This window comes from Phoenix dactylifera, chromosome 12 (genome assembly GCF_051530095.1).
Source record: "Phoenix dactylifera cultivar Ajwa chromosome 12, Ajwa_hap1_PhDact_Kaust_v1.1, whole genome shotgun sequence".
Classification (NCBI taxonomy): domain Eukaryota; kingdom Viridiplantae; phylum Streptophyta; class Magnoliopsida; order Arecales; family Arecaceae; genus Phoenix; species Phoenix dactylifera.
The window spans coordinates 14,511,133-14,538,200 of NC_143201.1; the positions used below are offsets into that span (position 1 = coordinate 14,511,133).

The 27,068-nt window shown below is 41.7% G+C and overlaps 1 protein-coding gene and 1 pseudogene across 2 annotated transcripts; one reads left to right on the forward strand and one right to left on the reverse strand.

The window, feature by feature from the left end:
* Positions 1 to 7,345: 7,345 nt before the first annotated feature.
* Positions 7,346 to 19,266, forward strand: UBC27 (ubiquitin-conjugating enzyme 27). Of its 2 annotated transcripts, XM_017844751.5 has the most exons (6): positions 7,346 to 7,767; positions 8,546 to 8,653; positions 14,324 to 14,372; positions 18,551 to 18,710; positions 18,796 to 18,885; positions 18,968 to 19,266. In XM_017844751.5, exons 1-6 carry the CDS (start codon positions 7,584 to 7,586, stop codon positions 19,073 to 19,075), a joined length of 699 nt encoding a protein of 232 aa, XP_017700240.2. In that variant the 5' UTR covers positions 7,346 to 7,583; the 3' UTR covers positions 19,076 to 19,266. The 2 variants fall into 2 exon arrangements, with proteins under 2 accessions (XP_017700240.2, XP_008801125.2); XM_008802903.6 differs by lacking the exon at positions 8,546 to 8,653 and having other exon boundaries at positions 7,349 to 7,767.
* LOC148700448 (uncharacterized) lies at positions 11,445 to 13,833 on the reverse strand (annotated as a pseudogene).
* Positions 19,267 to 27,068: the final 7,802 nt, after the last annotated feature.

The following is a 27,068-nucleotide window of genomic DNA, read 5'->3' on the forward strand; positions in this document are numbered from 1 at the left end:
CATCGACTCTTATCTCAGAAAGATGAACTTGGACCACAACCTCCTCCTTCACCTTCTCAGCTGCCAACCGCTTCTCATTGGCCTAAGCCTTTTCTCGCTCAGCCTTACAGATCTAGTGACCCACACTCTTTAAATTGTGCTGGTAGGAGCGAATGATCTGAACGAGCACCTGTGCAGTGTAGACCCCTTGCGACAAAAAAAAAAGCAATAGTTAGTTCTACCAATCAAAGAAGAACTTTGAAGTACCAAGCTTATACCCTTACCTCGATGGCAATGCAGCATGATGAGGAGATGAGACTCTCGACCAACTGCTTCTGGAGCTCCACCTCATCCTCGAGAAGCGTAAACTTTCGTACCATCTCTTATATCACCCGAGGGTTACCATGGTGGAGCATTAAGTCGATGATCTTGACCAACCAATTTGGCCAGAAAGTCGTTGCCCCGAACCTTTGCAATAAAGGTCGAGATATGGAAGGTGAAGCCTGCAAGACCCCGACAGTAGCAACCGAGGTGCGCATCGACCTAGACAACCATGCTAAGATTGGGACTACCTCCGGAATGGCCGTCGAAGCCTGGGCGGCCTTGGGATCGGCCACTAAAGCTTGGACTACCTCTAGGCAGCCATTGGAGTCTGAGCAATTCCTAAAGCAGCCACATAAATTGAGGCAGCCAAAGAAGCGACTACCGAAACAACCTTAGAGGCCTCGATTGGGACTACTTCTTGGGAAGACTCCAAACTGGGTGGACTAGCAGAAATGACGAGAGGAGCGATCTACCTTGGGTGTTCCCACCTCAGCCCTAGCAGCTCCTATCGCGCCCGACATGATAAAGGGCTTGTCCTCAGGAACTGATGAGCTTGCCATTGCCTTCTTCTTCTTCCTCTTCTCAATGGGCTAGCTTCGCTAGGCCTCTTTTTTGAGGTACCAAATAGTTTGTTGACTTTGAACTTCATCGCTGCAAAGACAAAGGTGAACAAGTCAACCAATAGAGCAATTATACTTGAGAAAGAATAAAATCAAAAAAATTATCTCCGATAAAAGTAGGACTGAGATCGGCGTTCGAGAAGATTATCTTGTAAAGTAGCTCAGCAAAAGCTGGAGCCCTCATTTGATGAATGTCGTCGAACAATCTTTGCACCTTGTCTGACTGGGAAAGATGCTCAATGGATAGAGGATAGAGGAAGGGATGGACTAAAGGATAATGTAACCTTTTTTATTGGAAAGATACTACCATCCTTTGTTTCGAGGGTGCATCTTCACTTGGAAGAAGGCTCAAACAATGCCACAGTCAGGATGATCCCATGGAGCCTCAAAAATAGAAAAACCCAACTATCATTCTCCAAGCATTAGGGGCAAGCTAAGCTAGAATGAGTTAGTGCCAAGCTAGAAGGTCAACAATGATCGAAGAAATTTTTCTTGGAGTTGCTCGATCATTCTGATTGGGTAACATCACCTCGGAAGAATCAGCTCTCCTTCTATGAGAAGAACTTGACTTGGATCCAATCAAGGTCAGATTCTTCCAAGACACTCTTTTCGCATTCGAACCTAAAACGATTTTGAACTGGGTCCCCCCCAAAGCCATGGAAACTTGGTCAAGAGAGCCTTGATGTGCTTTCTCGTTGTCCATGGACCATTCCTCTAGAAACTAATCCATCATGGGAAAACAAAAGAAAAAGAAAAAAGAAGAATGAAAGGTCTCGAGGAGGCTGAAGAAAAGTTTGGAAGGAAAGCTTAAGAAGAACCTATCGGAGACCTACAGAGGCAAAAAAATTCTAATGAGGTATCCTCTCCACCACCAGCATCAGAAGGGAAAATTGGCGGTCGTCCTCCTTGTTTCTGATTCTTCTATAGTTGTAGCAGAAAGATGACACATTCTTATAGACGAAACACTACCATAACACCTTAGATCGCCTCTGAATCCAAATCCTGAGTTTGAATCTAAATCCTGAGTTTGCGGCTGCTCGGTGAAGTCATCAGGAGCCAACGACCGGCCGACCATCGCCATGATCTCCAAGATCAACGCCTTTTCCCAATATTCCAGCAGCAGGAACGGAAGTCGGACCCAAACCACCATTTTCTTCACCTTATCCACTCCGGGGATGAAGTCTGAAATCCACGGTTCCATTGCCTGCAACTGTCTGGCTACCAACCATGGCCCACCGACCAGGACTGCATCCTAATATGTCTCATTCCTAAAGCAGAAAACGCAGTAGTCCTCTGCCAGTGGAAAGGGTTCCACATCATAGTCGAGTTTCCCCCGGATTTTGAGATTCTGGGCAAACCACTCAGCAGGGACTCTCCTCCCCAAGTTCTAAGACATCTCTGCCGTATTCTCCCAAGTCTGCTGGGATGCTTCCAAGTGCTCTATTGGCAACTCCAAAACATTGGTGAAGTATTGTTGAAGATTCTCAATTTCCTCTTCTGAGATCCGGTTAGTTGTCCATCCAGGTTGTTGGGGAAGCCCCTGCACAATGCCCACCCACATTGTGTTGCTCTCCTCTCGCCTCGTCGTATGCTAATCCTTGCCGCCGAAGGATCCCTTCATCGGCCTTGTCTTGTGATCATTATAGCCTAGTGCCCACTAGTCGTTTGACAAAATCCCACAGAGCCTGCACAAAAATTAATGCATTCTACCACCTAACCGCTCAGAGAGCGCAAACCCCTTTTTGTTTCCATAAAATCTTTATTCAATGGATAATTAATTTGGAATTTTAATGGAGAATTTCAGAAGTAAGAAAGATCTTTATTGCAAATGAATAGAACTGCATACGAAGTTAATTCATAACGAGATACATAAAATATTGCATGCAATAGTTATATTATAATATTCACTATTTCTACATGAGTCATTTGATCATAACAATGTGCTTAGATCGATGGGGATCAAACAATAAACAATGTGCTCATATATGCTGAAATTTGAGCTGTAGCTCATGCTTATTAAGTATTATTCCTAATTCTTGGCGCGGCAGGCTTAAAGTTATGATCCACTGATCACTACCATCCAAACTATGGGTTCGTCAAGCATCAGGCGATCCGGAAGGCTTAATTCCTTAGAGGACAACTGGAGGCCTTTTGCTTTCCTCACGTGGCTGCTTTCCAGCTCCAGGCCGAGACAGCCAATCCTTGACTTTGGTCTCACGCCATCGTGTTAGCATTTACTTAGAAGAGACACTCTAGTTCAATTCTTGGAGCATGTTAGCTTAAGATAGGACCCTTAATAAGTACAAACAACGATCCATAGCTTAAGATGGGACCCTTAATAAGTAGACTAGCTTGCCAACCAGGATCATTGGCGTGGGCCTGGGATTCTTGTGGCCATGTACCACAAGAACTTGTCTTACATTAGCCTACCAGGGATGCGAACGATCTATAGCTCGAGCTTGGCTTGATCGAAAGCAAATTAAATTTATTTGATTATAAAACAAGCCCAACTCAAGATTTACTTAAAATGTTGACTCTTATGTGAGCTAAGATTACACACTTTGAGCTTGCAAAAACTAATTGAAGCCCAACCCTAATAGACATGCAAAAGATCCTAAATATTCATGAATAGCTAGAGCTTGGCTTGATAGAAGGCCAATCAAAATTTGCTTAAAGGTTGACTCCTATATGAGTTAAACTCGAATAGTTTGGGCTTGCAAAAGACTACTTAAAACACAACTAGAACTGCTTTTGATTGCTGCTAAGGTGCTCCTTAAAAAAGAACATCGAGAGATGTTTGTGGCCCTACAGGATACCCATCTGCAGATTGAATGGCTCAAGCGAATGTCAAACTTACAGAAGTAGTTGTTGATATATTATTATGGTGATATGTTTTGTAGTTTTAATTATGAACTTCTATTGAGAAATTATGGTGGACTATATGTATTTGTCTTATGTCTTGGATAATGTATCATAGATGCTATTGATTTTATGAATATTATCGATGATATGTGTTGATGTTTTTTAAATAGTTTGTGTTATTTGTATTATATGCTTATATATCATTTATTTTATTGTTATGGATATTTTATTTTTTGCATAATATTTTTTTTACAGGTATGGGTAGCATTGACAATAGTTCTGAGAAGAATGATTCCAGCGAAGATGAGATAGTTGATGATGATAATTTTTATACTATACTAACTGCAATTATCGGTACAGTTACTGAATATTACATAAAATATATTGAGAATAAGCCTTGTAGGACCTCCTATCAAACTGGATATAAGTTTATATCAGAGATTTTACATGGCAATCTAGATAGATGCCAACAATAATTTTTAAAAAAATACATGTATTTATTGATTTGTGCATGGAATTGAAAGTCAGATATAGTTTAAAAGCTTTTTGATATATTCTTGTTGAGGAGCTAGTATCTATGTTTTTGATGATTCTAGGACATGGATTTGGAAATAGGATGGTTTAAGAAAGATTTCAAGTAAAACAGTTAGTAGATATTTCGCCCATGTTTTAAATATTGTTTTAAGAATGACCAAGGATATTATTAGCCTGGTTAATAGAGAGTTCAAGAATATTTCAAGTAAAATCCACGATGATAGTCGTTGGTGGCCTTATTTTAAGGACTGCATTGGAGCAATTGATGGTATCCATTTATCAGTGAAAGTTTCTCCATCCAAACAAGTACTATATATTGGCTGAAAATAATTTCTACACAAAATGTTATGGCCTATTGTGATTTTGACATGCATTTCATTTTTGTTTGTGCTGGATGGGAGGGTACTGCTCATGATTTGGAAAGTTATGTCGAGCAAAGCTTTGGCTGAATCTGAGTTAGGAAAAGTTTTAGGAAGAGCCGTCGACGGAACGCCATAAAGTCCCAATTCTCAATTGGAAAATGGTAGAAAAATAGAGTCAAACTCGAAAAATTAGGGCGAAAAACTTGGGATTACGGGAGAAAAAAGTTGAACCCATTGTCAGAAAGATACTTCGACTGATAAGGGTAGAAAAATAGGGAAGGACGGAAGGAGCGGAAGAGTGGAAGAGGGGGAGAGAGGAAGGGTTTTCTCGTCTGATGATCGGAACGAATTAACGGTGGAAAAATAGAGAAAATAGGGATGCTTGTGGCTGACTTTGTCTGAGGAGAAAAATAGGAAAGAACGATTATCTCATCCGATAATGGGAATGGGCGGGACCAAGCCCATACTTTTGACACCCTTTTCTATTGAAATCCCGCTCCTTGGGACCACAGAGCTGCGAAGATGGGGGGGGCTCCTGCGGGTCTACCATTGGCCATTCATTGGGTTACTGGTTCCGGCACGGTCGTCCATCGGCTTGACCACAGTACAGATTACCGGATCGATAGACTTAAGACACGACCCTGCACGAGGGAACCCGAATATGAGATGGGATTGGATGAGTTTCATGGAACCTACTATCTTGTTGATTTCTATTCCTGCATTTCATTAGGGAGAGTGCTTTATTTACTAATGATAGAATCATTATTTGCTTTTTTAGTTTCCTTTGTTCTGTTTCCAGTAGGAAAGGGAGTCGAACTCAGAGGTGGAAACTGGGGAAGAGCGAAAGAGCGAGGGGCATTTTCATTAGTGGACAAGAATGGTTAAATATCGAAAGCCCTCTGGATCGGTTGTTATAAAACCGATCCATAGGGACCAAATGTTAATGTCGGATTCAAGGATGGACTGACCATTAATTTCTCTATTGTTTATTACTTATGTAGAGATACTTTTGTTATGGCCTGCTTTTGTTTGCCCAGAAACACATTCCTCACCGAGATGCACTATTAAGATGACATTTGGATGTTAGAAAAGTAGATGGAGAATATTGAGTACCATGCCCAACTTTTCTTATCAAAAACAAGTCCAAATTGTCGTGGCTTCCATGCCTATTCATAATTTTATTAGAAATCATGCAATTAAAGATTTTGAATTTCAACCTTTTGATGATAAATGAGGATCTATTTTCTTCTGTTTGTTTTGAAATTAATGAACTATATGAAGAACTGAGTACAGAGCAAAGCCAAATAATGGGTAACCGTGAGATGGATATTCTGTGTGATCGTATTGCTACTCTACTTATAGCTCGTTGACTTCTTTTCTTGATGAAATTATTGAGAAGTTGGTTGTTTTATTTCATATTTGAGCAAACTTGAATGTTGCTTCTTGTATTTTTGTTGCTATTACATCAAGAATATAAAATACTTTGGTGACATTAATACTTAATGCATATTTGAGAACTTGTTATGGATATAGTGGTATTAAATATATACTTGATATTCTATTATATCTAATATTGCACAGATATATTTTTGAAATTCAATAATTTATCTAAACCAACTTATAATATCTCATTGCGTATAAAAAATGCAGAAACAAAAAAACATTGAAAAAAAAAGATTCTTAAAATCTCACTTTTGTAAGTATGATTGTGTGACCGTATATTTTTTCTAAAAATTAGTTCCCAAAATATTATATTAATAAAAAATTAATATATAATAACAATTATAATATTTTATATCAAAATATTGCATTATACTATAAATATTATATTATATTATATCATAATATATTGATATGTTATGTTATATAATATCAAATTATATTATATTATTATGCTATAATATACAATATAATATTAACTATATAAGAATAATATTATATTATATTACAGTAATATTGTACTATATCATATATTTATGTATTAATTCATATTATATTTTATTATGCTCTATTGTATAATATGGTCATTTTGTCATATCAAAAATACTTTTTCAGTTTGTTTGTCAAACACATATTAAAGTTCCACAGTATTTTACAAATGTAGTTACCAAATAACAAATAGTCTTTCATAAAAGTTCTACTTCAACAAAGTTCCACTTTAAAAAGCTCTATTTCTAAATGTTCTATTACTAACAGCTCTGCTAAATGGGGGCTAAGTCATTCAAACTTGAATTTTTGTTATCAAAGCTCAAATCAAACTCAGATAACTTGTTTCAAATAACAAGTTGCGCTTTGGGTAATTAAACACTTGACTAAATTTCAATTGCTTTGTTTGGAGTACTAAACTAATTAAACATTTTTAGTTCTAATTTTGAATAGTTGCAGTCATGGTTAACCAATAGTCTTTAACTCATTAGGTCATAGACGACATGAGAGCATCGACATGAGAGCATCGAGGCATCAATAATCCAATAGTTCATTAGGCCAAGAGGAAATTTAAGCACTCCATTTGAATTATTGGAAGATGGACTGGTCCATCATGCTCACAACTAGGCCCAACTGCAAAATCAAAAGAGATCCTCTATTTTGTCTCCATTAGCCAGATAAACTGTTCCGCAGGAACATCTAGATCAAGCCACCCATACTCGTCTACTCCCCTCCCCTCCACTCCAATAACCTCCCTTTAGCACTGTTTCATAATTTTTCCTCTCTCTCTCTTCTCTCTCTTTCTTTCCCTCTTCTCCCATTCCTTCCCAAAGAAGGGAGAAGGAATCCTCGAATGCGGAGCTCTCCTTCTCCTCTCTCCTCCAATTAGGGCTCTTGGATCTCCTAACCGTCTTTTTATCGGAATTTTTTGATCGATTTGAAGAGTTTTGGTGGGGAATTGATTCGATCGGGAGGGATGCTGGACGTGTCGAGGGTTCAGAAGGAGCTGGTGGAGTGCAACCGGGACAAGGCCATCTCCGGTGTCAACATCACCCTCCATGACGGCGGGAGCGACCTCTCCCACCTCTCCGGCACCATCACCGGTCCAGTCGGCACCCCCTACGAGGGCGGCACCTTCCGGATCGACATCCGCCTGTCGAGTATGGATCGGTTTCTTCCTTTTTCTCTCTAAATTTGCCATATTTGAGGGGTTCTTTTAGCCAACATTTATATTCAGAAGTTGGGTTTCTCGGGACTAGGAATATCGATTCAATTTGATGCTCGTGGCTCTGTAAATTTTAGCAAGAATTGATTTGTTGTTTGTCTTTTTTGGTTTTAGGTTGATTCTGTGATGGAATGCATTCTTGTAGGGTTTTACTGCATGATTGTTGGATACTGTTATATTTATTTGTAATACTCGAGAAGCTCAGTATCTTTTTGTTATGGAGAGGGTGAAAAGACGAAATATGATAATTTGGAGGTCAAAAACGTGCAATCTTGAATCAGAATACGGTTCGGTGGCAATTTGATTATGGAAGTATTTGATGGTCATGGCTTCTTGAAACTATTTGAGGGTTTTTATGAATATCTAATGTTTAAAGTGGCTCTGGAGTGGCTTCTGGAGATAATGATCTAATTTATGGCTTTTATGAATATGTGATGTCTAAAATCTTAGTTCTTGCAGAGGAAAATAACGGGTGAAAGTTCTTAACTGATTCATATTAATTTACTTCAGATTATCTCCTTGTGGTACAATAGTGACAATACAAACTACACCACCATGGCACCTGTCACCTTGACATAAGATAAACATTAGTTCGTTTCAGCAACTTTACACTGACAATACATTTTATTTTCATTTTTTTTATTTTAAAATATTGATAGCAGGCATCTTTGAGATTATTGAACGTCATTATGATTGAAACCATGTGGAACCAGGGGAGATATACAGCAAAGACTGCACAAATCTGAAAGAATGGAATTGGAGTAGATTGACATTTGTGGAGGTCCTCCCCAGCATGGGAAAATGCACAGAGCAAGAACTATGTGAAGCTGACTAGACCTTTAACTTTGTTAATCCTCACCTCCTTTTACTCTATTCTTTTCGAAAGCTTTACACATTTTCTACATTAGAAAACCAGATATTTGGCAGCATAGATTACATATTTCACTTCTTTCTAGCACTCTTCAGCCAGAGATTGTTCCAGCTCTGAAGTAAGACATGAATCTCTTTCATCTCATTTCATCCATGTGAAAAAGTCCCAACCTTCCTTTTACATAAGCAGCCATATGAAACCAAACAGAAGATTAAAAAAGAATTTCATCTTTTTTTTTTTTTGCACATGGCAACTTATATAAATAAGTTTCCACCTGCACTATAAAAGAAAACCACACATCTGGTCTTTCCCAATGCCACCGATGGTTTACTGCCAGTGAACATCCTTTGACCCTAGTAATTATTAAAGTTGACATGACAGGATAACTACTACTTGAGAGGTTCCTCTTTGAGTTCTTGTTTTCTCTCAGAAAATGGCATACTTTTGAAAATATCTTGGACCAGATTGACATGGCTCATGATGGGATCCTTAATATCATTCTTCAACAATTAGTAAGCCTGCAATCCATTTGTAAGTGCAACCTTTTTCTTGTATCATCAACACCCTCTTGCAAGTCTATTCCAATTTCCAATCCAAGACAATTACTATAACATGTCTACCAGCATGTGGGGTGTTTAGGAAATGGTGCTTCCAACATGGTCTAGACATCCTTCCAGATTTGACATATTGTAAGAGTAACTCATCACAGTCTTTGGTTGTTCACTACATGGAGTAGTGCCATTTTGAAACTAAGGTTGCTAGCATTGCCTATGGTTATTAGGAGGTATAATCTGCAATATTGATGCATTCATACTTTAAAATACTTTAAAATGCTAATTTCTAGGTAAAACTTGAAGGTACATCATCGTTCATCATACACAAAAGTCCTACTTTGAGCCGTCAAGATGATGAAGCATGATCTTCATGACAGCTTTCTTTGTTGCTTAAACATTTATTTGATGCTATGGTATTGGCACTATTCTATACTTAATGCTGCAGAAGAAGACTTCTAGACAATAGAGGCTACAAGAAATATAAACAATTGCTGAATAATTTAGACCTAGATTGATTTGAATTTATTGTTGTTTTATGTTCTTCTAATTTTTTGAATCAAATGTACATTTAGAGTGTAAACAGAGATACAGTTTCGGATATAAGATTCTAAAACTGTGAAAAGATTGCAGGTTAATGGTAATAACTATGCAGTAGATCAAATATATGAATAGGTGGACAATAGAGATAAAAATGATTGTTAGAAAAGGAAGAGAAAGAAGAAATAGGGGAAGACAAGAGGAAAGAAGGGGGGATGAAAAGGCAACAGGGGGGCTTTTTGAGAAAAGAATTATCTTTGTTTCCAACCTTCCCCAAAACTGGCATTACATAGACCCGGGATCCCCTATTTATAACAATAGACAAACCCTAACACAACCTAGATCCCCAAACTACCTCTAAAAGCAGCTGGTCTGTTTATGGGTACTTAGGGTTAACAGTACTGTGAATTCTACTGCAACATAATGGGGATCATCAAAACCCTCAAACTAGGTCTGAGATCTTTAATCTCAGCTTTTAACCACAAATTACCCGAAAATTGCAGGAAATCTACAACTAAAGTTAAATATAAAAGAGGGTTTAAAAGTATTTTGCCATTCAATACACCACTTGACCAACTTGATTCTTTCTTTTGGGTTTTTTGCAAGTATACTTCTACACATATATGAAATTACATGTATATACTTGCAAATTTACTATTCATGTGTGCACTTCTAAATTATTTTTTTGCATGCATACTCTTATAAATATTTGAAATTGCATGTATAAACTTGCAACTTTACTATTTGCATGTATACCCTTATATAAAATATTTCTTTTTGTATGTATTTCCTCGGAAATTTACTATTGCACGCATATCCTTATAAACAGTTTTTTTTTTGTGTGTCTACGTTTATTGAGTTAAGGGTGTACACACAAGAAAAATAACTTATAAGGGTATACATGCGAATAGTAAATTTGCGAGGTTGTACATGCAATTTTAGATTTTGTAGGGGTATATATATGAAAAGAATACTTCATAAAGCTATTCATGCAAATAGTAAGTTTGTGAGGGTATTTACGTAATTTCATATATTTATAAGGGTATGCATGTAAAAAAACTCTTCTGATTTTGGCTAAAAAAATAACCTTCCACATATTGTATGAGTTTGCAATTACCCCTCTACATGTCGAATTGCCGTAATGTCAATATTGCATTTTTCGAATTGTTGCAATGTTACTCACCCTCCTCCCAAATGGAGTTAGAGCTCGCTCACGGTGGTTACTTGTTAGCTGATGCGGGCGTAGTTCGTTGAAGGTACCTACTTGTTAGTTAACATGGAGGTAATTAGGTGTTGATTGGATCTATTATCACCATCATCCCTACGAACAGAATCCAGCTCCAAACTCCATCCCTAACCCCATTCCCTCCCCCAAGCCTCCTCCCTAAGACAACCACCCAGCCTCCACAAGTGACCCCCTAGCCACCGCCACTGCTGCCCCTATTCCCCCCACAACCCCTACTCTCGTCCTCCTCTCCTCCTCCATCTTCATCTTCTTTTCCCTCTCCCTCCCTTTCTTTCCTCCTCTTCTCCCTTTCTTTCCTCCTCTTCTTGTCCCTCTCCCTTCTTCTCTTTTCCCTCTCTTTTTGGAACATGGGTGAAGTTCTTCAGGACTTGAGCAGGTGAGTGGTGGGGGGGATAGTGGGGGGAGGGGTTTGTTCCCACCCACTGGTGTTCTAAAGGTGGTGGAAGGGTTTGAGAATAGTCAAGAGCATGATCTTAAGGAGGTGGGACAAGAGGTTTTAGGGTTTTGGGGAAAATAGGTTTAAGGCCTCATTCGGATCACCATCAGCAGGAATAACTAGGGGTGCAAGTGGGTCGGATCGGGTCGGGTCATGAGTGACCCCGACCCGACCTGATTTCTTGTTCGGGTCCGAATTTTGGACCTATACTCAACCCATTTGAAGATCGGGTCAGGTCGGGTCTACAACTACAATTTTTGACCTAGCGGATCATTCGGATCGGGTCGGGTCCATTTATAATCCAGACCCGACCCAAAAAATTCGGGTCCGGTTTTTGTCCGGGGATGGTTCGGGTCTGGATCTGGTCAAATTAGCAATTTAGTAAAGCACAAAAATCTCGCCCCGCCCTCCCTTGCCTAGGTGCTGACCTTCTCTCTTCCCCTGCATCCCAAAGGTGAAGAGCAGCAGGATAAGAAAAAAGCCGCAAGAATCCCTTGCCCCCCCCCCAAAAGACTTGCTCATTGCAAAAAATGAGATGAAATCCCACTCCATCTTTCTCGCTCCTAGGAGCAGCGATGGCAGCAGGAGCATCAACATCTTTGGCAGGCCCAACGCTCCTTCCTCCTCCTCCCACGGAGGTGCTCCAATGGCTGAAATCTCTTCTGTTGGCTCCCGAGTACCACCCCACTTAGGCCGAGTTCTAGGACCCCATTGCCTACATATCGAGAAGGAGGCGTCATCCTTTGGAATCTGCAAGATCGTCCCCCTGCTCCCTGCTCTGCCTAGGAAGACGACCATCGCCAACCTCAACCGCTCCTTTGCCGCCCAAGAGCCCAATCCCAAGAATCGGGAGATTGCGATTCGAGAGAGAGCAAATGGGCTTATGGCTCTGGCTAAGCTTGGCCGAAAGCTTAATAAAGTAGTGAATGAGTCGGACTTTCGGAGCGACTTGGGCCTCAGAGCGATTTCTCCTGCGGGCCCAAATGGGTGATCCGGGTTCGGATCGGGTCGTTGGGTAAACGATTCAAAATTGATCCAAAAAATAATGGGTCAGGTCGGGTCGGGTCTGGGTCAGGTCAAGATTTAGTAAATCCAGACTCGGTCTGAAAAATAGAATGGGTCCAATTTTAGAACCCGGCCCAGCCTCACGGGTTCTCTAAAACGGGTCAGGTCAGGTCTAACCGGGTCGGGTCAGGTCGGGTCACGAGTCAACCCGACCCATTTGCAGCCTTAGTAATAACACAGTCGATCTTAACATAGACATCGTGGACAAGGGGGACAAGTGAATTGAAGCACTTTGAGACAGCAGAGCAGTGGTCGAGGGACCAAACATCAGCTACCTTGTTAAAGATGAGGAGCACTAGAGAGTCAGGTATCTAATCAAAATGGTCTTCATTGAGGGACGGGTTGGTATGAATTCAGGTTTTGGACTGCATTTTCTCTAGAGCGAGTTCATACATGGGAATTTTACTTTGTTTGATAAACTTCAATATGATCAGATTATGGTTCCCTTCCTTTCAAATTCAGTAAAAGCTTAGAACACCCTTAGAAAAAAAAACATTTTTATCTATAAATAGGAGAAAATTCTGCCACCAAGAAGTCGAAACGCCCAAACCTATTGGATTCAAAGATCTGAAACAATTAAAGAGAATGAAATGGTGATGATTGGAGAAAAACACTTTATGCTTATAAGCATGACATTTAGAAAACAAAACAGCTACTTTCTCTTCAAAAATTTGAGGTGATAAACCTTTTTGAATTGGAACTACTAAATTTTCCACCAGAGAAACCAAAAATAAGTGCTCTGATATGTGGTTTTTGATCCAAAAGTCTGAAATTACTTCAAAAAAACTTATAATCTTCAAAACCATAGAGTTAGAGACCAATAGTGAGCGTTGGATTATTTCGAATCAAAATATTTAGAAATTACATTAAAAACAAAGTTTTACAACCTTTGTAACACTAGATTTTAGAAACACAAAGAACTATTTTTACCTCCAAAAATTAACAAAAATCAGCACAAACTCTACCACCAACTCGCAATCTATAACCAAAAAAAGAGAGGGAGAGGGAGAAGAGGAGGAAGGAGAGAGAGAGAGAGGGTAAAGAAGATGAAGAGGGAGGAGGAGAGGCGAATGGGGAGATGGGGGCAGCGATGGTGGTGGCGGTGGGGTTGCTGGTGGGGGCTATGTGGCCATCTTAGGGAGGAGGGTTGGGGGAGGGGATGGGGTTTGGAGGTGGGTTTTGTTCATGGGGGTGATAGTGATGACGTCCAATTATTACCTGATTACCTCCACATCAGCTAACAAGTAGGCACTTTCAGCAAAGTACACCCACATCAACTGACCAGTAAGCATTGTCGGCGAGCTCTGACCCCAATTGGGAGGAGGATGGGTAACATTGCAACAATCCAGAAAATGCAGGGTTGATATTATAGCAATTGGATATATAGAGGGTATTTGCAAATTCATGCAAAATGCAGGGTTTATTTTTTTCCAGTCTTTTATTTTAGAGTCATGCTATATATAACCATGTCAAAAACTAGCACTCATGCATCCATTTACTGAGAAGGCAACCAGGTTAGATTCAAGTACACAATAGCACCTTTAAATATTTTGATTTAATATTTGTGTTTAAATTTAGGATTTTCTTTTTTGTAAAATGTTTTTTCTGTTAATGATTATTCATGAAATTAAACTTTTACCTGGGGCTTGTTTGGTAATTATTTCAAAAAAAAATTGTTTTAGTGTGTGAAGTTTATGCAAATAAACTATGTAATTGAGGATCGTGGAATTTTAACTGAAGGTTTTGAGTTCAAAATTGATGGTGGATCTTCATAATTGGCAGGTGCCTATCCCTTTGAGCCTCCTAAAATGCAGTTCATAACAAAAGTTTGGTAAGGAAATTCTCGCTTATTGTGACATTTTGCTGGCTACGAGCTTCATCATTTTGTTTGTTTTTTCATCGAAGTCCTTTCCTCTAAATTACTTTGAGAAAACTATTAATCGTTGAACTTTATAAGTAGTTTATAGCATAATGCAAGACTTTTTCTGCAATGTTATTTTTCTACTTTGCATGTGATCTGCATACCTCTTGTTAGTTTGCATTCTAGATATCTAAAAGCATGGTCCATTTTTTGAAAATTAAAAAAGTTGATATGATGAGACCCTTGAATCCTACACAGTTGCAATTTAAATTTCTCTTTCTGCACTTTTGTGTATCTTTATTTTATCAATCTTTCTGTAGTCATCACTCATGTAATAACTATTAGCCTAGTGGCACAATAGTATGGTTGCTATTGATTTGTGCACACCACCCTTGATTTTACAGTTGATGTATCATTTTTAAATTCAAGCAATTTGTGTCATGAATCATGAGGTATGGGACATCACATTTGACAAATGGAAATGTATTACCAAATCTAGAGAAAGCAAGGTCATGAGGCCCACCCATTTAACTGACAACTTCTGATGGTAGATTGATACATTATTCACTGTTCAGTTTTGAAAACAATCTGGTATAGGCAATCAGTGCTGTGGGATAATAGGGTGGAAATTTTATAGGTGGATAATAATGAGTACAATATACAATTGCTAATTCTGGGTTGTTTCTATGTTGCCCAAATCCCTATTTAATCTGGATCAAGCTTCTAGTGATGTTTTCACTCATGTACATCCAAACATTTCTTGCTTCATGACTCATTTGGAAAGAGCTAGAACTTGGTCTCAAATGACACAACTTGATTTATGTAAAAGGGTGGGGGGAGGTTTTGGTTGAAGAATTCCTTTTGGAAATATTTGGCTTTAGAATTTTTAAATATTTAAATCACCGATTAATTTGTCATATCATTGTTTTATGAAAATTCTAGGCTTCTAAATAATTCAAGGTGACAATGTCTATGTACAATTGTAATGCTTTCTTATTCTCTAGTTTCTGAGAACCATTCGAGTGCATCTTGCAAGTCATGGTGCTAAAGGCCTTTTATGATTGTGGTGCAAACGTTGCCAGCCTTTTGGTGTTAAACTTTGAATTTCTTCTCCTTCAGATAGCGCTATTATTTGGTAGAATTTTTTGGATCTGGCAAGACATATGACAGTAATGTTTATTAAGAGGCTTAGTTTATAAAAAGCATTTTTAAAATCTGAATACAACAACATTTAAAGGAGAGATATTTACAAACCAAGAATACCTGAAAAGCTTGGGAATGCTAATAGAAAGGGGGAAATTAAAAAAAAAATAAATTCACAAGAGGTAAAAGGTATAGATAATGCTTGCATTCGTTAAGAAGGCAGCTGATTTATTGGAAGCTAGTGAAGAGGTGAAGATGGCATCATTTGAGAGAGGAGACATTGGAATAAGAACATTCAACCAGCTTGAGAAAATTGAAGGGGAGGAGAAAGTGAAAGTTGATTAGTGAAAAGGCTTATTGCAAGCCAAAATGATAGTGAAAGGGATGCTCAATAGGTATATGCATAACATTTCTTTTAGTGTTAAAATATTTTCTTGTTCCACAACATGGTTTTTGATATGGTTTGGTATAGCTATGGATTTGAACGAGGTTGATATGATTTTGTGAAACATACACCTTTCTTTTTGAGAATTGTGAAGGAATCATTTTTCAGATTTTCTTGTTTATTTTGATACATATGGTTATTTGATTGGCTGTTGGTTGAATACATTTATAAAATGGTACGTTTTACAAATTTGCACTTTAATTATTTTAATAATTAAGTTAAGTGAATGAATATTTTTAATATACTCAGTACACATTATCACAAACAATTGATTCACAATGTGGCAGTGTTTGAATCTTTCTCAGGGTGATGTAGCCTTGTTGAGATTTGAAGGCTACATGATTTAATTCTGCAGCAAATTTTGGTTCCTATTTGGATTTATCTGAATTATAGAACAATCTTCATGCTTTCGCTCAGTTGGAACACCTATCAGCTTCAAAACTGAAGAAAGATCTGCTTCTAAAAGAAGAAAACAGCAGAAAGCTGATTGAGATATGAAATGTCTTTGACTCTTGCTAGATTTTTATATGGCAGAGTGAAGATATAAGTGATAATAGAAGAGAACAGGGAAGAATAGATATGATAAGAGAGAGAAGAAAAGAGAAAGTATTTAGCCACATCTATTCCAGAAAAATTTCGCATACAACTCCAGCAATCGGCAGAATCAGCTGGCTACAACCCCACTTATAGGGGCCTGTCACTAATCATAGTCCTACCAGGTCTCCTTTAAAGGGATATGAACTAATTGCAAAGAGCTGAATAAAACCCTTACTGAAAGCCTTGATTGGCTGCTCTTTCCAATTCAATCAGGGTTCCTTAAATTAGTCATGAAACTGAAACAAAATAAGTGACTAAATTACCCCAATATAAGCCTCTGTTATTGTTCACAGTACTGCAGCACGAACGGTACCTATGAATGGAAACAGACTATTAACTTCCAGAAAGAAAAAGATACTGAAACGATGCCTAATAACTGAAAATCAAATAAATTTCAGCAGCTTAAGCTTCAAAATTCTGATTGCATCTGAAGGTTAGTACCATCAATGGTAAAAGTCCTAGGCCTCCAACCTAACAATCGAACAGTTTATTTTATTCTCTATGGTTGCTTTCTCAGGATTGAAAACCCAAGGATAACTATCCTTAACCCTTTATATCTTTAAACTGCTTTTTTCAGGTTAACTGCAACCCAGTCAACACAGCATATTTTGCTATCGGAGTTTATTTGTTCTGCAGGTCTCTAATGTTTTCCAATATGTTGATAGCCTGGAGAAGTTGTAGTTTAAATTTCATCTCAGCGTAACTAAACCAAGCCTTAATCCCGAACTAGTTGGCATTGGCTAATGTAGTTTAAATTTCATGTTATATTGAAATTTATAGATTTTTGGTCATGTGAATTTGTATTTGTTATATTCGTCAAACAAGCAAGTTCTTCTGAAGAATTTTATTAAGCATGAAATTATCCGAGTATTGCAGTACAATGCCATTGAGGGTTGTGTTTGGGTTTGTTTTAGCTTTTAGTTGGTGCCTTGTTGATCAATGTAGTTACCGAGTCTTGCTTTATTTAATTCATCATATGACTAGAGGAATTCTGGAAGGTTGCTCCTCGCTTTCACGAGATTGAACTTTGTTGCCAGTAAGGTTGGTCTCTACCTGCCAAACGGCATTAGTTTTTAGTTTCATGACAGCTTCTTTGTTCATCCAAAATTGTCTTTCCTCAAATTTAACACCAATTCACAAAGGGGTTAATGTCAAGTTGGGAGCTGGTCCATGTGACTAGTGGTCATGGTTATAGTTAGTACCTCTGTCATGTTTCCTTTCTCCACGTTTTTTGTGCACAATTGTTAAGGGTTGGTTCCAATTTGTGAAGATGACCAGCAAATATCATATCATACATTATGCTAATGAATCTGAGCTTATTAATGGATTTATTGTTAAGATTCAAGGTGAAGCGAATTCACTAAAATTCAAGACTTTCGGTTCAGAAGTCAGGTGTTATGGGTTGGCATATGCTTCTGTAGTATGAAGTTTGGCTGCATGACCTCTTTGATATCTGGTGGAAGCAAAGGTGTGAGGGGATTTCTCATTTCAATGCTTAATGACTTGCATGTCTCTAGCCTCGTGTTGACTAAAGTCATTGCCACATGATGTAGCTCATTAATAATTTGCTGGACAGCTTTTGGTAGTTCTACACTTCTACTTGTCAACAATCATCAGTCATGTCATGTGTCTGGGTACTGGAAACTATGTACATTGTGTAGGGAGTATTGCTTCATTTTTTAAAAAATTCTGTCTGAATACAGTTCAGTGTTCTTTGGATATTCTTGTCCTACATCTTAGAATGAATTCACAAATTGGAATAGAAACTCATATTATGTTGCCACTTCTGTAGCTGTGTTTTCCTTATATTTTGTTTGTAAGTTCTGTCCATCATTCAGAAATACAAGTATGCATTATGAAGGCTTTGGCATTTCGTATGGATTTTATTTATTAAAAGTAAACATAATTTTCTATGATATGATTTCATATCATGCTCCATTTCTTGTGCCTGTCGCTGTTGAAGGCACCCCAACATTAGCAGTCAAAATGGAGCAATTTGCTTGGACATTTTGAAAGATCAATGGAGCCCTGCCCTCACTTTGAAAACTGCATTGCTCTCGCTGCAAGCTCTGCTGTCAGCACCCGAACCTGATGACCCCCAGGATGCTGTTGTTGCGCAGCAGGTATAAAATTATGCTCCACACTCCTTTCCACCCACATGATATGTTAATTTTTGTATATATACTGATCACCCTTTACATCTTGCAGTACCTGCGTGAGTACCCAACTTTTGTTGCTACAGCTCGCTACTGGACAGAGGCCTTTGCCAAAAGGACATTAGTTGGAATTGAAGAGAAGGTGCACCTGATATAAATGTTTTTTGTGTTTGAATACCAGAGCTTGCAGGAATCTAATGAATTTACCTTTTTAATGATTTCAGGTGCAGAAGCTGGTGGAAATGGGTTTCTCTGAGGATTTAGTGAGGAACACACTGGAGAGTGTAAATGGTGATGAGAACTTGGCTCTTGAAAAGCTATGCTCAGGCTGAAGCCCATGCTTCCCAGTTCAAGGTGTAATATTTTTTAAATCCATCCAGACATATCATCTTCTCCCATCATCTTTATTCAGGTTAGCTTCTTAGTTACAGTTTGACATGAAAGAGGTTACTCGTGCACATGTAACAGACATGCTTTCTCATTAACAAGTTTCTTACCATAATTTTTCGCTTATTCTCTTCTATTCACTTGCATGATGATGTCTTCTAGGACATGGACAATCTCTCTCTTTCCCCCCCGGTACTTGGAGGCAAGCCTAAAAAAAAAAAAAACAAAACAAAGTCTTAAGGATTTCTTTCGGGCTTTCTCCTCAATTACGTTTTTTTGTTGTTGCATGTTTTATATCTTTTATTTATCCAAGAAGTATGTTCGGAACTTTTGGTTGCTAGGCAAGGGGTGTGTTACTATTGGGGCAAGCCCCGATTCACTAGGTAAAGGAGCAGTTATCTCACCTTACTCTCCACGTAATCACCCGGGTTTAGTTGGGATATGAACGTGCGTTTAGTTCTCTCTCAATGACTTTACAAACTTGACCGGTTGACACCTAGGGTTCAATTGGAGAAAACTAAATCAAGTACAACCAATAGAACAATGATTGAGCTTAGGGAGGAATGAAAGTTTAATCCTTTTGGACATTCTTTTTTTAATGTCTCTGTATATAAAGGAGCTTTCAGAGCCAATTAAGTTCTCTGCGGTTAACTTTTGAACCTTATCTTGTTTCTAATTTAGTGAAAGGTTTTAGTTTTCAAGCTTAGTGATCAACTAGATATGGCCAATAATCTTTATGAGGGTCCTTTGGTGGTCAATATCAATGGAAAGATGATTTTATGCTAGTGTAAGAAGAGTTTGATGCGCCCCCTCTTTCAAAATCCGGTTTCCTCATATTGGCGCTGACATTCTAATTCCTTTGGTTGCTATGGTTGGTTATACACTTTGTGGATGAATCAACCACAAATTGGAGTAACCTGGATAATAAACCTGCTAATATGTTCAACTCTACCAAGAAATCCTTCGATCTACTTTTCATTTGTTGAGGATGACATTTCTAAGATGGCTGTAACCGTCAAAGGATCAATCTTTTTTCTCAACCAACAAGAAAATCAAGAAACTTCATGGAAGTTGCTCCAAGAACACATTTGGTGGGGTTTAATCCCAACTCGTATTTCTGTAGCTTGACAAACAATCCTTGCCAACTTTGTAAGTGTTCTCCTGGCTCTATTGACTTGGCAACCGTGACATTCACATATACTTCTAATTCCTTATGCAACATATCATGAAACAACACAATTATTGCTCTTTGACAAGTAGGTCATATGTTATTTTGTCCAAATGCTATAACATTGTAACAATAAACGCCCCAAGGTGTTGTTAACAATGTTTTCACAATTTTCCTCTACCATCTTGATCTAATTGTACCCTTGAAAACCCATCTGCAAAAGATAGCATCCCATTTCCTGCATTGCCATCCAATAGTAAATCGAGCTAGCTTTATTCAAATCTATCTAGTCCACGCAAACTCGAATCAAACCACTCTTTTTGATGACCAGGACAATATTCTCCATCCACTCAGGGTAATTAATAATTAAATTCTCGAATCAAAAACCTAATATTTAATTGCTTCATTACCTTTTCTTTAACCTTTAAAGCTAATTCCAGCCATAGCTTCCTTAGTTTCTGTTGGACTGGCCTAGCACCTGGTTTGGTTAGGTGGTGGTGAACCACAATCTCTGGATCAAGGCCCGGCATCTAAAAAAAAGACCAAATTAAGACTTCCTAGTTCACATGCAAGAAAGTGGCCAACTCCTCCCATAGTTGAGGAGCTAACTTTTAGTTCCTATCTTTGGTCCTTCTAGGGTTTCGAGGTCGGCTTCCTTAGTATCTTCGGTCGTACGGTCCTGTGGTTGCTCTTGCTCCTCAACTAACTATACAAACTCTTAAGGCTTTATCATCTCGTTCTATCTCTATATGCTTACAATTAAGCTGTTGAGAGGCCTCTCTTGTTATAAAGTCATCGCAGGATTAATGTATACCTATATGATACATGATGAAGAACAAGCAAAATATTTCTGATGATTTTGCAAATCTAGTTTACAGAAATATTTTATTTGTAAACAAAAAATAAAAAAATATTTTAAAGAATCGAGGGAGGAAATCGTGCTATGGGTGCATAAAAAACATTCCTTCTTAATCGGACCCTGGGATAAAGTAAGTTTTTTTTGGTAGGCATCTTGCCATAATATGGACAAGTAATCATATGGTTTTAGGCAAATATTGCAAATGTTGAGGAAAAAAACAATGAGCCTCTGAGGATTCATTTGACCCTTGAAGTCCTCACCGGACAAGATAACATGAATGGGCCGCTCAAGTCTTGTGCTTACCAAAGAGCTGCTTGCTCGCCTCCAAAAATGAAAACACCGAGGACTGTGTCGGTGGTATATTGATAAGAACATGATGGCAGTAATGGTCACAGAGTAACCCCATCTGAGATCTTGTCTCAGACCGCTGTCTCTTCAGTGCTATAGCCGATTCTGTACTTTCAGGACCCATTCGATTACTTTCTCCATCAACATGATTGCTTGCTCCATAATGTGTCTGTATGCAGCAATATCACAATCCTTTTTTTGCTTAGTGAGTATCCTTCGTGATTTGGAGGCAGTGGGTGAAGGTGTTTGCGAGGAGGACCATCACTCTTGGTGGAGGCCTGGCTACAGTAGGCAGCACAAAATAAAGCCATAATAATCTCTAAGTTTGTGAGAATATGTACAAATATATGTTTAGTCCTACATCGATTATTTGCTAGATAGATTTTAGGTATTTAGAAGAAATTTCAAAAATACTTTTCGACTAGCTATTTTGAATGATGTCCTAGATTGTTATAAATAGTATCAGAACGGATTCTGCTCATAAATTATATAGATTAGGGAACACTATAGTACCGATGACCACGGGCCGATCATGGTGATCTATATGGCGTGTGTTAGTCTCATATCGGTAATTCGCTCGATAGATTTTCGGTACTTATACAATACTAAATAATCTAAAAAATACCTTTCGGCTAGCTTGAGGTCTTAAATTGTTACAAATTTAGACCTTCATTCTCCCATCAACTCATTTGCATGATCTTTTTTTTTTTTTTTTCTGAAAACGGATATTTCATACAATACGTGTACGAATACATCCAAGAAAGTCAAAATACAACAACTCACGGAGAGCCTGTGGAAGCTCCCCCTCTCCTCCCCACAGAGTGTACCCTGAGTGGTGGGCCGCATAGGTCGCCACCCAGTCGGCTGCCCCATTAGCTTCCCTAAATACATGCTTAACCAAAAAAGCCCTCCCATCTCCCATCATCATCCGTATATCACGGATCAAGGGGTGGTCTGTACCATCAGCCGTCTCCCCCCTCTGGATCCATCTGATGACCGTGGCCGAGTCACCCTCCAAAATGATCGAGCTAGCCTGCAGGACCATCCTCGCATGGCGCACACCCGCCCAGGCAGCTCGAAGCTCTGACTCCGGAACTGATATGTCAAACAACTGGCAGCCACCTGCTGCCACTACCCTGGAATGCGGGTCTCGTATGATAAAGCCTGCACCGCCCCGCGTGCCACCATCCAGCACCGACCCATCAAAATTAACCTTGAGGAAGCTTGGGGGTGGGGGCTCCCAGGTGAAAAACACCATCTGATGAGCTGCCGAAGCAGAAGGGGGGCCCCAGATGCCCTGAGCTGTCAAAAGCCTATCTGAAGAGTGGGTGGGCATGATCTCTGAAGCCTGTACACGAGCATGCTCCGCAGCAAATCGTGGTGACACCCTGCGGTCACCGAGGGTCCGAGCGTTTCTTGCCAGCCAAATCTGATACGCTGTGCAAGTCGCTCTAATGGCCTCCTGACTCGTCCTCGTGCTGGCTAGCCACTGCCGCATCGTGTGAAGAAACTGTAGTCGCTCACTCCGAGCCTCCTGCGGGACCCCGGCCCACTGCCATGTGAGCCTCGCCCATATACAGTGGAAGAGCACATGATCCACTAACTCCACGGCCCCGCATGTCTCACACTCCACGGGGATCCCCCATCCATGCCTACTCAGTGCTGCTCTCGTCGGCAGGCGGTCCCAGAAAACTTTCCATAAAAAGAGGGCTACCCGCGGGTGGAGGCCGTACCTCCAGATCCAATCACCATCCGGCCCCCTATCCTGCTCTGGCTGAATGACACGGGTGAGGTCTCCCAACCTGACCCTGGCCCGGCTCGAGGTGCCCCATACCCTGACATCCGATCCTGCACATCCTGGTAACGGGATGGACCGGATCCTCGCTGCTAGATGTACCCCAAATAGCTGTCGAAGTCTAGCATCATCCCACTCTGCTCCACCTGCCGCCAGAAGGTCGCAAACCCGTAGTCCCTCTGCTGCCTCTATGCTAACCATGGTCGGCCACCTCCCCAATGGGAGGGTGTCCACCCACGGCTCACTGGTCACATCAATGCTCCTGCCGTCACCTATCAGCCATCTGGTGTTCGCTGATGCAGTCAGCAGATACCTCCCAATCTCGCGCCACATGAAAGAGACTCGGCGACCCCGCCCTACTCCCTCTAGGCCCCCACAGCCATATCTAGCTGCCATCACCTGACTCCATAGGCTGTGTGGCTCAAGCAAGAATCGAACCGCATGCCGGGCAATGAGAACCTCGCGCCTCCCCATCAACGACTGCACCCCTAGGCCACCCTCACTGGTAGGACGGCAAATCTGCTCCCAAGCCACCAGATGCACGCCATGGCCCCCACCGTGTGATCCCCACAAGAAACTCCGCAGAAGACGCTCGATCCTCAACAGAGTCATCTTTGGTATCACAGTGTGAGCCATGAGGTACAATGGTATGGAACCCAATACTGATCTAATCAAAGTCAGTCTCCCCATCATGGATAGAGAGGATGCTGTCCATCCCTCAAGCCTGCTCTGGACTCGCTGTACTAGGCTCGAGCACTCTGCTACTCGTGGCCGCCTGCCACTGATGGGAACTCCCAGGTAGGTCAGCGTCCCCTCCTGCTCTGGTATCTGCAATATCCCTCGGATCTCCTGTCGGACTCTGATATCCGTGCTGGGACTGAACGTGATAGCTGACTTCGTGAAATTCACTCTCTGGCCAGACTCCATGCAATACTCCGTCACCACCCTGCGAAGAACCCGTGCCTCCGTCACTCGTGCCCTGGTCAAAAGAAGGCAATCATCAGCGAAAAATAAATGTGAGAGAGGTCGAGCCCCCGGTGCTGGAATGTACGCCTCCAGCTCTCGGTTGGCGCAAACTCTCTGTAGGGTCCGTGATAAGATATCAGCACAAATAATAAACAAATATGGGGATAAAGGACATCCCTGCCGCAATCCCAAGGTGGACTCGAAGAATAGTGTGGGTGTGCCATTGATCAAGATAGAAAACTTTGGTCCCCGGATGCACCCCATGATCCATCCAATCCATCGCCTGTGGAAACCGTACGCCACCAGTGCTCGCTCGAGAAAGCTCCACTTGATCCTGTCGTAAGCCCTCTCCATATCCAGCTTGATGGCCATCAAGCTGCGCCTTTTCGGTGCTCTTTGGAGATCCCACATCATTTTCTGAGCCAACAAAATATTATGTGAAATGTTCCTACCAGCTACAAATGCCCCCTGCTCATAGCTGATAATACCAGGTAAAAGGGGCTTCATTCTGCCCACCATAATTTTTGCCACAACCTTATACAAGGTTGTGCACAAGCTAATAGGCCTGAAGTGACTGGGCTCAACCGCATCCTGACGCTTTGGTATAAGCGTGATGAATGTGGCCTTCCAGTCCTCGGGCATCGCAGCCTGAACGAAAAAACACTGGATAGCCTCCACCACACCTCGGTGGATAATGCCCCAGTACTTCCGAAAGAAAAAGGGAGGAAAACCATCGGGCCCTGGAGCCTTGTCAGCAGCCAGCGCCCAAACTGCCTCCTGTACCTCTTGTGCTAATACCGGTCGAATCAAGGAAGCCCTCTCATCATCGCCAATACCCCTGTCCACCCTCAGAGGGCGGTCACCGTGACTAGCCTCGTCGTCCTCCGTCCATCTGGCTCGGAAAAAGTTAAAGAGGGTCTGCCGAACCGTCTGCTCGCCCTCTACCCGATGGCCCGTCTCATCTCGCAGGGAATGAATCAAACTCCGCTGCCGCCGAATAATCGTCGACCGATGGAAGAACCTAGTGTTGCGATCACCCATTGCACACGGGATTTCTGTCGCCAGAAGATCTTGTGCTGCCGCAGCAACGAGTGATGAGTTGCTAGCAACCCCCGAAGGTCAGACATATCGTCCTCCATGAGCGCCCCTCCTAGGTCTTCCTTCCTCTGTAACTCAGCAATCGAAGACTCAACCCCTTCCAAACGTCGGAAGATGTTACCCACGACCTCACGATTCCATCGGCGTAAACGCCTTTTAGTCAATTCCAATCGGCGCGAGACCGCCTGCATGGCATCGCCACGTACTGGGGTGCGCCACGCATCGCGGACGACATCCCACGACTGAGGGTATGATAGCCAAACCTTCTCAAAACGGAAGGGGCTATGATGGGCGCGAACCGACGATGTGGATAGAAGCAGGGGGCAATGGTCAGAGGCAATCCGAGGAAGGTGACTGACCTGACAGGTAGGAAAACGGAGAATCCAATCTGGGGATGCAAAGGCCCTATCTAGGCGCTCCCAGACTCTGGCACTGCCTGACTGATTATTGCACCAAGTAAACTTAGATCCTGAGAAACCAAGGTCTACCAGGCCATTCCGCAAGACAAAGTCCCGAAACTCCCTCCTGTCCAATCTGTCAGTGTAGGCAGCACCACCCCGCTTCTCGTTCTCACCCTGGATGCAATTAAAGTCACCGACCACAACCGTCGGGATGCCCTGGGTGATGAGGTTAGTAATCTCCTGCCAGAGGACTCTCCGAGCCCTGTGATCCGTACTCGCATACACACCACAGAGTACCCACGGAGGAGCTCCTGGTTTCGATACTACCATAACTACCTGCTGGGAGCAATTGTGGAAAACATCCATCGTCGCCACCCCTCGCCTCCACAAGACCAACATGCCTCCTGATAACCCTCGGGAGTCAACTGCATAGGTAGCCCACTCCCTATCCAAGCGACGCCTAACACGACTAAGCCCCTCACCAGATAATCGAGTCTCGCATAGGAAACAGATCTCCGGGCAATGGAGCTGTACTAATCTCTTAAAGGAGGACATGAAGGACGGCTTAGCCGCCCCCCTACAATTCCAAGCCAAGATCATCATGGATCACAATCCACATAGTCAGCCTCAGACCCCTCCTCACCTAGGGTCGTGGGGCCGGCCACAGGCTCAGGCCCCCGACTACCCCGCTCCTCCTCCCCCCCGTGTGTAGAGGGTGCAGCACTCATGACTGCTGCCCGGACACGCTGCACAACAATGGGTAGGGCTGTGTCCCCTCCCGGTACTGAAGGCTCTACCTCCATGTAAGGATCCGGTCTGTCCCACCCCTCACCCCTACCTGAGGCAACATCGGCCAACTCGCCCAAGGCTGGGGGCGGAGGACCATGAGGACCAAACTGGTAGACTGGGATCGTCTCCCTATCAGCCTGCCAGTCTAGGTCGACCTGGGTCCTTAGCCCCAAGTCTGATTGAAACTGAGTGCCCGCCACACGAGGGACTGCCCGCAGCTCCCCCATGGTCCGGGCCTGTATGCCCTGTACTGGCGGGCCATCCTCAGCCCCCACAACCGAGTCAGCCCGGCCCAACAGCTCCCGGACCCGCTCTCCCGCCGCTGGGGAGGCCCGCAGGCCCGGGGCTGATCGAGCACGCAGCGTGCCCCGCGCTGCAAATGCGTCCCGAGTCGCGCCCGGTAGCCCACGGCCCCGACGTCCCCTCCCCTGGGCCCGGCCGCGGGCCAACATCGTGTCAGCCCGCTGACCCACCGCAGGAAAAGCGCGTGAGTGATCCCCCCTACCTGGGCCTC

Bases quoted from the DNA above. Each gene is read 5' to 3' on its own strand.
- UBC27 (XM_017844751.5), top strand. From the start codon at position 7,584: ATGCTGGACGTGTCGAGGGTTCAGAAGGAGCTGGTGGAGTGCAACCGG. The intron at 7,768-8,545 runs GTATGGATCGGT...ATGTGGAACCAG, and splicing joins GATCGACATCCGCCTGTCGA to GGGAGATATACAGCAAAGAC. The intron at 18,711-18,795 runs GTATAAAATTAT...TACATCTTGCAG, and splicing joins ATGCTGTTGTTGCGCAGCAG to TACCTGCGTGAGTACCCAAC.